A 9,956-nucleotide genomic window follows, 5' to 3' on the forward strand; every position below is an offset into this window, starting at 1 on the left:
AATTTCCCTGACGTCACGGAGGGGGGGGAGGGTTTGGGGGGGGGAAAGGGGGGGGGGGCACACAGCCGCGCCCTTATTGGGGGCCCCGCCCAACGGGACGGGGGGGGGGAGGTTTGCCCACGTGTCCCCCCCGAGTTTGGGGCGCGGTCCCTTTAAGGCGCAGTCGCGGCGCTGCGCCCGCCCCTTCTCCGCGCTGATTGGCTGCGGGCCGCAAGGCCGGGCCAACCCCCGGCTTGTCAATCAGGGTCTAGAGTCGAACGTCACTCAGCGCGGATTCCACCAATGGGAGGGGCGGAGGGGCGGAGCGAGAAGGAGGGGGCGGAGCTGAAGGCTCCATTCATAAAATCTCGGGGAGTGGTGAGAAAAGAGACGGCGTAACGGGGGGGGGGGGGGGGGGGGAAGGATGGGAAATGGGGATCCCCGCGGCCACGTGACCCCCCCCCATAAAAAGGAGCACCCCCTCCTCCCATAATCCACCCCTCCCGAATCCCACCCCACATCATATTGAACCCCCCCCCCCCCAATCCCCCACCACACTCTATAGCCCAACCCCAACCCCCCCTCCCCAAAGACCCCCAACGACCACAACACATTTACTCCTGTTGAGGGGGGGGTGGTAATAATCTGCCCCCCCCCCCACCTTTACTTTTATTATCCAAAGATTGAAGGCTGAGGGGGGGTAATCACCGCCCCCCCCCCCAATTCATTTGTATTATCCAAAGACTGAGAGCGGTTCTGCGGTTCTGCTCAGTGCAGCTCATGGAGGGGGGGGGGGGAAGAGGGGGAGGAGGGGGTGGTCTCATTTTGGGGCCTTTTTGCCCTTCTTTTTGGGGGGGGGGCGGAGGGGCGGCCCCCACCATCGTCAGCTTTTTGGGGAGGGCAGCGGAGGCCTTCAGGGCGACCTCCCGTTCAATGCGGAGCCGAATGCCGACCTCCAACGTCTGCAGTGGGGGGGAAGGGGGGGTGGTCAGAGCGGGGGGGTCACCCCAACAACGCCCCCCCCCCCCACCCACCCCATGGAACCCCCCCAGACCTTCTTCAGCTTCTGCTGTTGGATCACACGCAGCTTCTTGGGGGCGATGACCCGGCCTTGTGGGGGGGGGGGGGGGGGGTCTGTTTAGGAGACCCCCCCCAACTTCTCCTCAGCCTGTCCCCTCCCCCCACACCTTTAGAATCCCCCCAAAGCCCCCCCCAAATATCCCCCCTTTAAAGCCGCCCCCAACCCCAAATATCCCCCACATTTCGACCCCCCCCTCCCCCTTTTGAAGTCCCTCAATGCCCTCCCTTTAAACCCCCCACCCCTTTAAAAGCCGCCCCCAACCCCACATACTCCCCCATTTGGACCCCCCCGCCCTTTAAGCCCCCCCCCCGCCCCACAATTCGACCCCTCCCCTTAAAACCTCCCCCAGCCCCACATTTAGGCCCCTCTCCCCCCTTAGAGCCCCCCCAGCCCCACATACCCCCCCCATTTGGGCCCCCTCCCCCTTTAAAGCCCCCCCCAGCCCCCCATTTCGACCCCCCCCCCCACCTCCTTTCCTCGGCCCCTTCGCCCCCCCCCTTTCCGCCGCCGCCGCTCTCCGCGGTTTCTTCTCCGCCGCTTTCGGTCTCCCTTGCGCCATGACAGCACTTCCGGTTTGGCGAAGAGGAAGCGGAAGCAGGGACATTTGAACAGGAAGCGTAAGGCACGACGGGATGCAGCGAGGCGGAAGTGGGGGGGCGCGGGGTACGCCGGGATGCAGCGAGGCGGAAGCGCCTCGCTGCATCCCGGCGTGCCCCGCGCCGTCAGCGCCCCCCCAATGCATGGCGCAGCTCTTCCGGGCGGAAGACCCCAAATTCCGTCACGATTCCCCCCGTGATCAACTCGTGGGGTGTGACGTCAAAGGCGGGGTTCCACACATCGATCCCTGGGGGGGGGGAGGGGGTAAAAAATGGGGGTCAGGGCCCTATAAGGGCTCCCATCTCTCATAGGGGACCCCGTGCCATAGAGGGGACCCCCTGCCCCATATTGAGCCTCCTGTCCTACAGGAAACCCCCCCATCCTATAAGGGGGTCCTCACCCCACAGTGGGACCCCCGCCCCATAGATGATCCCACGGGAGACCCCATACCCAATACTGAGCCTCCCTGCCCTATAGGGAACCCCATCCTATGAGGGTCTCCCACCCTATAGGGACCTCCCCCCCAATAAGGGTCTCCTGCCCTATAGATGATTCCCCCGTCCTATGAGGTTTCCCTGCCCTATACCCCTCCCCGTAAAGCTCCCCCCCCTCCCACAGACGCCCCCATCACCCCCCTCCCCATAAGGGTTCCCTGACCATACAGTGCCCCCTCCCCCCCCCACCCTGAGTCCCCCATCACCCCTCTCCCCATAAGGATTCCCTGCCCTATAGCCCCCTCCTCCCCTCCCCCAAGCATCTCCACCCCCCCCAGACCCCCCACCCCATAAGGGTCCCGTGCCCTATAGCCCCCATCACCCCACACCCCATAAGGGTCCCCTGCCCTACAGCCCCCACCCCACAGAGACCCCCCCCCCCATCACCCCCCACCCCATAAGGGTCCCGTGCCCTATAGCGCCCCCCCCCCCCCCCAAACACCCCCCCCCATAAGGGTTCCCTGCCCTATGACCCCCTCCCCCGCCGCCCCCCAGCCCCATGTGGGCTCCTCACCGTGGGGGGCCACGCGCACCCCCTGCAGTTCGGTCAGTTCGCGCTCCGGGCGCTCCTCGATGGGGATGGAGGCCCCGTTGGGCACATTGGGGTCCCACGAGGACGACGGGGCGGCCACATAAAAGGGGACCCCGTGGTGCAGCGCCGCCACCGCCAGCGAATACGTCCCGATCTTATTGGCCGTGTCCCCATTGGCTGCTATGCGGTCAGCGCCCACCACCACGGCTGCGGGGGGACGGCGGGGACCCCATTGGTGCCTCTGGGACCCCATTGATCCCATTGGGACCCCATTGGAACCCCACCAATCCCACTGAGACCCCATTGATCCCATTGGGACCCCATTGGGACTCTATTGATGCCTTTGGGACCCCATTGATCCCATTGGGACCCCACTGATCCCTCTGGGACCCCATTGATCCCACTGGGACCCCACTGGAACCCCACTGATCCCATTGGGACCCCACTGATCCCATTGGGACCCCATTGGGACCCCATTGGGACTCTATTGATGCCTCTGGGACCCCATTGATCCCTCTGGGACCCTACTGATCCCATTGGGACCCCATTGGGACCCCATTGATCCCACTGGAACCCCACTGATCCCACTCTGACCCCATTGCATCCCCAGCCATCCCATTCCTCCCCCTTTCCCTGCACATCCCCCCTCCCCCCCTCTCCCTCTGCCCCCCATCCCCCTTCCCCCCCATTTCCCCCATCCTCCCCTCCCCCCGCCCCCCCCTTTGCACCTGCCCCCCTCCCCGCCCCCCCCCCCTCGTTCGCCCCCCCCCCCCGTGCACCCCCCTCCCTTCGCACCTCCCCCTTCTGCCCCCCCATATCCCCCTCCCCCGGCCCCCTCCCCGCCCCCCCCGTTCGCCCCCCCTCCCCGTGCACCCCCCTCCCTTCGCACCTCCCCCCTTCTGCCCCCCCCATACCCCCCTGCCCCCTCCCCATCCCCCCCCCTCGGTTCGCCCCCCCTCACCGTGCACCCCCCTCTCTCTGATGGCGGCGGCGGCGGCGCTGTCGGCGATGAGCGTAGTGGGCACTCCTTCGTGCAGCATTTCCAGCGCCGTCAGCCGCGCCCCCTGCAGGAACGGCCGCGTCTCCGTGCACAGCAGCCGCGCCACGCGGCCCTCCGAGTGCAGCGCCCGCACCACTCCTGGGGGCACAACGGGGGGCGGGGGGGCGGGGACGTGTGGGGACAGAGGGGGACATATGGGGACATACGGGGTCATGTGAGGACAGAGGGGGACACGGGGGGCAGAGGGGAGACAGGGACGTGTGGGGACAGAGGGGGATATGGGGGGCAGAGGGGAGACGGAGATGTATGGGGACATACGGGGTCATGTGAGGACAGAGGGGGACATGGGGGGCAGAGGGGATATGGGGACGTGTGGGGACGGGGGGGGCAGAAGGGAGACGGGGACATGTGGGGACAGAGGGGGACATGGGGGGACGTAGGGGAACACGGGGACAAAGGAGGACATAGGGTATACGGGGACATACGGAGACATAAGGAACATATGGGGACACAGGTGGACATATGGGGCCATAGGGGATTCAGGGACGTATGGGGACATATAGGGACAGAGGGAACACGAGGACGTATGGGGACATAAAGACATATAGGGACATAGCGGGACATATGGGGACATAGGAGATACAGGAACGTACGGGGACAGATGGGGACAGATGGGGACATAGGGACATGTGAGCCATGTAGGAACACGAGGAGACAAAGGGACATATAAGACATGTAGAAATGTATAGGGCACAAAGTACACATAGGGGACCCCACAGCCCCCCATGACCCCCACCACGACTGCACAGCCCCGTAACTGCCCCCGACCCCACAGCCCCCGCGATCCCACAACCCCCCCCGACCCCACAGCCCCCCACAACCCCCCCACGAACTCCCACCCCCCCACGACCCCCACCATGACTCCACAGCCCCCCATGACCCTTCAACGCCTCCCACGACCCCCCACGAACTCCCACCCCCCCACGACCCCCATGACGACTCCACAGCCCCATAACTGCCCACGACCCCCGCCCCCCCCCGCCCCCGCACCCAGCGCGGTGCCGTATCCGGCCGTGGCGAGGCTGCCGGTGTTGCAGTGGCTGAGCAGCGTGGCGCGGCTGCCGCCCTGCAGGCGCTGCGCGATGTGCCGCGCGCCGTGGCTGCCGATGCGCCGATTGTCCTCCACGTCCTTCTGCAGCAGCGCCTCCAGGTGGGCGATGGCCCTTTAAGGGGGGGGGGGGGGGCGGTGCTGAGCACACCCCTATACCGCCACCCCCCCCCGTATTGCCCCCCCTTCACCCCATATCCCCCGCAGAGCTCTCCCCCATATCCCCCCCCGCCCCACACCCCTCTCATCTGCCCCCCCCCACTCCCCCTCCTCACTCCATACCTCCCCCACCCTCCTTCAACACCCCCACACCTCTCCCCCATCTCCCCCCCCACCCCATAACCTACCCCCCCCCCCTTACCTCTCCCTCAACTCCCCCACCCCACAACCCCCCCCACCTGTCCCCCAGCTCCCCCCCACGCCCCCCCATTATCTGCCCCCAGCTCCCCCCCATTACCTGTCCCCCAGCTCCCCCCCCCTTTATCTGTCCCCCAGATCCCCCCCCCACACCCCTCCTACCTGTCCCTCAGCTCCACCCCACACCCCCCACGCCCCCCCTCCACCTGTCCCCCATCTCCCCCCCCACACCCCCCCACCTGTCCCCCATCTCCCCCCCCACCTGTCCCTCAGCTCCCCCTCCCCACCTGTCCCCCATCTCCCCCCCACACCCCCCCACCTGTCCCCCATCTCCCCCCCCATTATCTCCCCCCCATACCCCCCTACCTGTCCCTCAGCTCCCCCTCGCTCACTGCCGGCTCTCTGTCCATCCACGCCCTCATCTCCCCCTTCAGCCTCTCGGTCTCCCTCCCCACGTTGACGGCGGTGGGTCGGGCGTCGCGGACCCTCCCCATCCTTTCCTCCACGAACTCCACCAACGCCTCCGGATCCCCCCGCGGGCCGCGGCCGCCTTTCAGCTCCAAGGCCACGGCCAGGCAGCCCAGCAGGGCGATGGCCGGAGCTCCCCGCACCTCCATGGCCGCCACGGCCGCCGCCGCTCCGTCCGCGTCGAGCACCGTTTGGTAGCGGAGCTCCGTCGGGAGGAGGCGCTGATTGAGGTAACGCAGCGAGACGCCGTCGTAGAGGATGGAGTGCAGCGGGGAGCGGGGGGGGGCGGGGGTCGTGGGGCTGGGGGTGGACATGGAGGCGGGGGGGGTGGTGGCTGTGGGGGGGTTGAGGGGCTGGAGGCGGTTATGGGGTAGGGGGGGTTGTGGGGCCGGAGGTGGTGGCTGTGGGGGGGTTGTGGGGTTGGAGGTGGTTGTGGGGCTGGGGGTTATGGGGGTGGTGGTGGTTATGGCGGGTTGTGGTGGTTGTGGGTTATGGGGGAGGTAGCTGTGGTTATGGGGTTGCAGTGGTTATGGGGTGGTTGCGGGACTGGAGGTGGTTATGGGGCTGGGGGTGGTTATAGGGATGGTGGGGGCGGTCCGATGGGGCCGGCGGTGGTTCCGATGGGTCCGGTGGTGGTGGGAGGGGGTGGTTATGGGTCCGGTGGGGGAGGCTGTGGGTCCGGTGGTGGAATCGGTGGTGGTTCTGCTGGGTTCAGTGGCGGTTCCGAAGGGTCCGGCGGTGGTTCTGGGCCCGGTGTTGGTTCTGTGGCGGTTCTGGGTCCAGCAGTGGCGGTTCTGGGCCTGGTAGCGGATCCAGCGGTGGTTCTGAAGGCTCTGCTGGTGGTTCCGGGCCCGGTGTTGGTTCCGATGGGTCCGGCAGTGGCGGTTCTGAGTCCTGGTGCTGGGGCAGGTGACGGATCCGGAGGCGGTTCCGGTGGGCCCGGGGGCCGTTCTGGGCCCGGTGCTGCGGGGCGCACAGCGGCGCTTCCGGCGGTGGTGGCGCGGAATTTCCGGAAGTGACGACGGCGGATGCGGGACCGCCCCTTCCGGCCCCCCGCAATGGGAGGGGCCAATGGGGTCATTGAGGCCATTGGGGCTATGGGGCCATTGGGGCTGTGGGGTGGGGGGGGGTATCACACGGGGGGGGAATGCGGGGGGAGGGGGTCGGACCCCCCCTCAGGCGCTCTCGGGGTCTGAGTCGGAGTAATCGGCGACGAGGGAAGGGCCGGGGGGGGCCGCTATGGGGTGGGGGGCATCGCCACTGGGGCCAGGGGGTGCCCTTTGGGGCTGGGGGGGTCCATGTGTGGGGCTGGGGGGGTCTCCTATGGGGTCGGGGAGGGCCGCTGTGGGGTGGGGGGAGTCCGCTATGGGGCTGGGGGGGGTCCCCTTTGGGGATGGAGGGGTCCGATTGGGGTGAGGGGGGTCCACGTGTGGGGCTGGCGGGGGCCGCTATGGGGCGGGAGGGGTCTCCTTTGGGGCCGGAGGGCTCCGCTATGGGGCGGGGGGGGACGGTGGGGGTGCGACGCCGGACAATGCCCAACGCGGAGGGGCTGTGGGGGGTGGGGGGCGGTGGGGGGGGGGCGTTGCTGGGACCCCCCCGGGCTGTGGGGCAGAACCACGAGCGGGAGGAGATCTGGGAGCGCTTCTGCCGCTGGTTGGCTTCGTAGGCTGGGGGGGGGGGGACACGACAAGGGGGGGCAGCGTCAGTGTGCAGCTCCAGCCCCACATCTCTGCCCCCCATCACGGCCCCACATCCCAGCCACCCCTGGCCCCGTATCCAACGATCCCCCCCCCTCCCCGAAATCCCAGGACCCCCAAATACCAATTCCCCCTCCCTCCATGTCTCAGTCTCATATCCCAGCCCCACATCCCTCCCCCAACCCTCAGCCCCACATCCCAGGACCCCCCCCAGCCCCATAACCCCCCCCACCCCACCCACGACCCCATCTGCCCCCAGACCCCTCCTGCATCCCCCCCCCAGCCCCACATCGCAGGACTCCGCCCTGCCTCACATCCCATCCTCGCATCCCTCTCACAGTCCCACATCTCCCCCACCCCCCCCAACCCCCCAGACCCCCCCATGACCCACAGTCGGGCTGTGATATTTGAGCAGTGCTGCCAGGCGCCGATCCTCCTCTTCCTCGGGCAGCAGCGGGATGCTCAGCCCGACCTTCATCCTCAGCGCCGCCTCCTCCTCCTCCTCCTCCTTCTGGGCCCGCTTCTCCTCCTGGGGGGACCCCATGGGAGCGTTCTGGGAGGGGTTGGGGGGGCTCAGGGGGTCCAGAGGGGTCTGGGGGGTCCCGGGAAGGGGCTGGTGGGGGGGCTGAAGGAGTTTGGGGGGCTCAGGTGGTCCAGAGAGGGGTCTGGGGGTGGGCTGAAGGGGTTTAAGGGGGGTTCAGGGGGTCCAGAGGGGTCTGGGGGGGTCCAGGAAGGGTTCTGGGGGGGGGGCTGAGGGTGTTTGGGGGGCTCAGGGGGTCCAGAGGGGCCTGGGGGGGGTCCATAGGGGTCCGGGGGGGGGGTATGAGAGGGTTTTGGGGGGGTCCAGGGGCATCTGGAGGGGGTCCAAGGGTTGTCCAAGGGGTCTAGGGGGGGGTCCTAGGGGGATCTCGGGGGGGTCCAGAGGGATATGAGGCACGTTTGGGGGAGGGCAGGAGGGTCTGGCAGAGTGCAGGGGGATCTGGGGGGGCCTGAGGGGCCCCAGGGAGGCTTGAGGGTTCCAGAGTGGGTCTGAGAAGGTGGGGGGGGGGTCCTGGGGGGGTCACCCACGCGGAAGCGGCGTCTCAGCAGGCTGTTGAGGCCGAAGTCGTCCTTCCAGGCGCTCTGAGCCTCCTGCAGGTTGGCCAAGGTGGGCACGGCGCGCTGCAGCACCGCTCGGTCGGCCACGTTGTGCTCCAGGCGGAACATGGCGTCCGACTGCAGCTTGGCCTTCTCATCTCCCTCTGAGGGAAGGGGGAGCGTCAGGGGACCTGCCAGGACCTTCCCAACCCAACCGGACCTGCCAGGACCTTCCCAACCCAACCGGACCTGCCAGGACCTTCCCAGCCCGACCAGACCTGCCAGGACCTTCCCAACCCGACCAGACCTGCCAGGACCTTCCCAACTCAATAATACCCTGGTTGACCTGCCAGGACCTTCCCAACCCCACTGTACCTGCCAGGACCTTCCCAACTCAACTGGACCTGCCAGGACCTTCCCAACCCGACCATCTCATGGTTTCATGACCTTCAAGGACCCTCCCAACCCAACCATTCCCTCTTTAACCTTCAAGGACCCTCCCAACCCAACCCCTCCACTCTCCACCTCCTCCCTCCCACCCACCCACGCTATGAGGGGGGCAGTGGGCCGCTCTCTATGGGTCTCCGCTCCCCACCCCCCACCCCCAGCGCCCCATAGCGATGCTCGGGGGTCCCGTGGGGGGGGGCAGTTGTGGGGCAGGACCCACCGGTGGGCAGCAGCTGCCCGTTGTCCCCCTGATCCCAGCGCTCCTCTTTGCGCCGCGCGCCGCTGACGATGACGTAATCGCAGCCCGCCGGGTCCGTCTGCAGCTCAATGTGGTTCACACAGAGGTGGCACTTCATGCGGAACCTGGGGGGGGGGGGGGGGGGGACGGACACGTGGTGGGTGGGGGGGGGTCAGGGTTGGCGTTGAGGGGGGCTGTGGGGTGGGGGGGGGGTGGGGGGCACCCACCTGTAGATGGGCGTTGTGTAGTAGGTGCCCACCTTCCGCTTCTCGGCGTTGTAGCGGACGCCTGGCGCGTTAAGGACATGTTAAGGACATGCTAATGACATGCTAAGGACACATTAAGGACACACTAAGGTCATGCTAGAGTCACATTAAGGGCAGATTAAGGACATGCTAAGGACACATTGAGAATGTGCTCAGGACGTGCTAAAATCATATCAAAGACAGATTAAGGACATGCTAAGGACACGGTAAGGATGTGCTAAGGACACGCTAAGAACATGCTAGAGTCACATTAAGGACATGCTAAGGACACACTAAGGATGGGCTAAGGACATGCTAAAGACGTGTTAGGATCACATAAAGAGCAGATTAAGGACATGCTAAGGATGTGCTGGGAACATGCTAGAACCACGTTAAGGACAGATTAAAGACATGTTAAGGACACACTAAGGACATGTTAGAGTCGCATTAAAGACAGATTAAGGACATGCTAAGGTTACATAAAGGGCAGACTAAGTGCACACTAAGATCACGTTAAAGACAGATTAAGGACATGCCAAGGCCACATTAAGGACACGCTAAGGATATGCTGGGGCCATGTTAAGGACACGCTAAGGCCCCATGAACTCACCCATCCCAATGTGATTCTTGCAGCCA

General features: G+C 66.4%; 3 protein-coding genes and 1 non-coding gene across 5 annotated transcripts; all 4 read right to left on the reverse strand.

Annotated features, from left to right (window-relative positions):
- Window positions 1-597: 597 nt before the first annotated feature.
- Window positions 598-1,639, reverse strand: C30H19orf53 (chromosome 30 C19orf53 homolog). The gene is made up of 3 exons (XM_025145841.3): window positions 1,529-1,639; window positions 1,034-1,089; window positions 598-941 (listed from the first exon to the last, which is right to left on the reverse strand). The coding sequence occupies exons 1-3, from the start codon at window positions 1,617-1,619 to the stop codon at window positions 684-686; spliced, it is 405 nt and encodes a 134-aa protein (XP_025001609.3). The 5' UTR covers window positions 1,620-1,639; the 3' UTR covers window positions 598-683.
- MRI1 (methylthioribose-1-phosphate isomerase 1) lies at window positions 831-6,148 on the reverse strand. Of its 2 annotated transcripts, XM_025145809.3 has the most exons (7): window positions 5,515-6,148; window positions 4,734-4,906; window positions 3,645-3,821; window positions 2,666-2,890; window positions 1,529-1,904; window positions 1,034-1,089; window positions 831-941 (listed from the first exon to the last, which is right to left on the reverse strand). In XM_025145809.3, exons 1-5 carry the CDS (start codon window positions 5,928-5,930, stop codon window positions 1,783-1,785), a joined length of 1,113 nt encoding a protein of 370 aa, XP_025001577.1. In that variant the 5' UTR covers window positions 5,931-6,148; the 3' UTR covers window positions 831-941; window positions 1,034-1,089; window positions 1,529-1,782. The 2 variants fall into 2 exon arrangements, with proteins under 2 accessions (XP_025001577.1, XP_025001578.1); XM_025145810.3 differs by lacking the exon at window positions 1,034-1,089.
- MIR12288 (microRNA mir-12288) lies at window positions 1,720-1,774 on the reverse strand. The gene has a single exon (NR_162060.1). It is a non-coding gene; the product is annotated as a microRNA mir-12288 (primary transcript).
- On the reverse strand, window positions 6,144-9,956 carry CCDC130 (coiled-coil domain containing 130; the record flags this gene model as incomplete). Its single annotated transcript, XM_046904767.1, is given in 7 exon segments — window positions 6,144-6,728; window positions 7,147-7,283; window positions 7,701-7,842; window positions 8,382-8,554; window positions 9,058-9,200; window positions 9,303-9,363; window positions 9,931-9,956. Coding segments are annotated over 7 exon segments (1,267 nt in total), but the record flags the coding sequence as incomplete, so codon positions are not given.

Source organism: Gallus gallus, chromosome 30, assembly GCF_016699485.2.
Source record: "Gallus gallus isolate bGalGal1 chromosome 30, bGalGal1.mat.broiler.GRCg7b, whole genome shotgun sequence".
NCBI classification, from domain to species: Eukaryota; Metazoa; Chordata; class Aves; order Galliformes; family Phasianidae; genus Gallus; species Gallus gallus.

Coding starts and splice junctions, on each gene's coding strand:
- C30H19orf53 (XM_025145841.3), bottom strand. CDS start 1,619: ATGGCGCAAGGGAGACCGAAAGCGGCGGAGAAGAAACCGCGGAGAGCG. Junction 1,090..1,528: donor GAAGGGGCCGAGGAAAGGAG/GTGGGGGGGGGG, acceptor CCCCCCCACAAG/GCCGGGTCATCGCCCCCAAG. Junction 942..1,033: donor AACAGCAGAAGCTGAAGAAG/GTCTGGGGGGGT, acceptor CCCCCACTGCAG/ACGTTGGAGGTCGGCATTCG.
- MRI1 (XM_025145810.3), bottom strand. CDS start 5,930: ATGTCCACCCCCAGCCCCACGACCCCCGCCCCCCCCCGCTCCCCGCTG. Junction 4,907..5,514: donor GAGGGGGAGCTGAGGGACAG/GTAGGGGGGTAT, acceptor CCCCCCTTAAAG/GGCCATCGCCCACCTGGAGG. Junction 2,891..3,644: donor CAGAGAGAGGGGGGTGCACG/GTGAGGGGGGGC, acceptor GTCCCCCCGCAG/CCGTGGTGGTGGGCGCTGAC.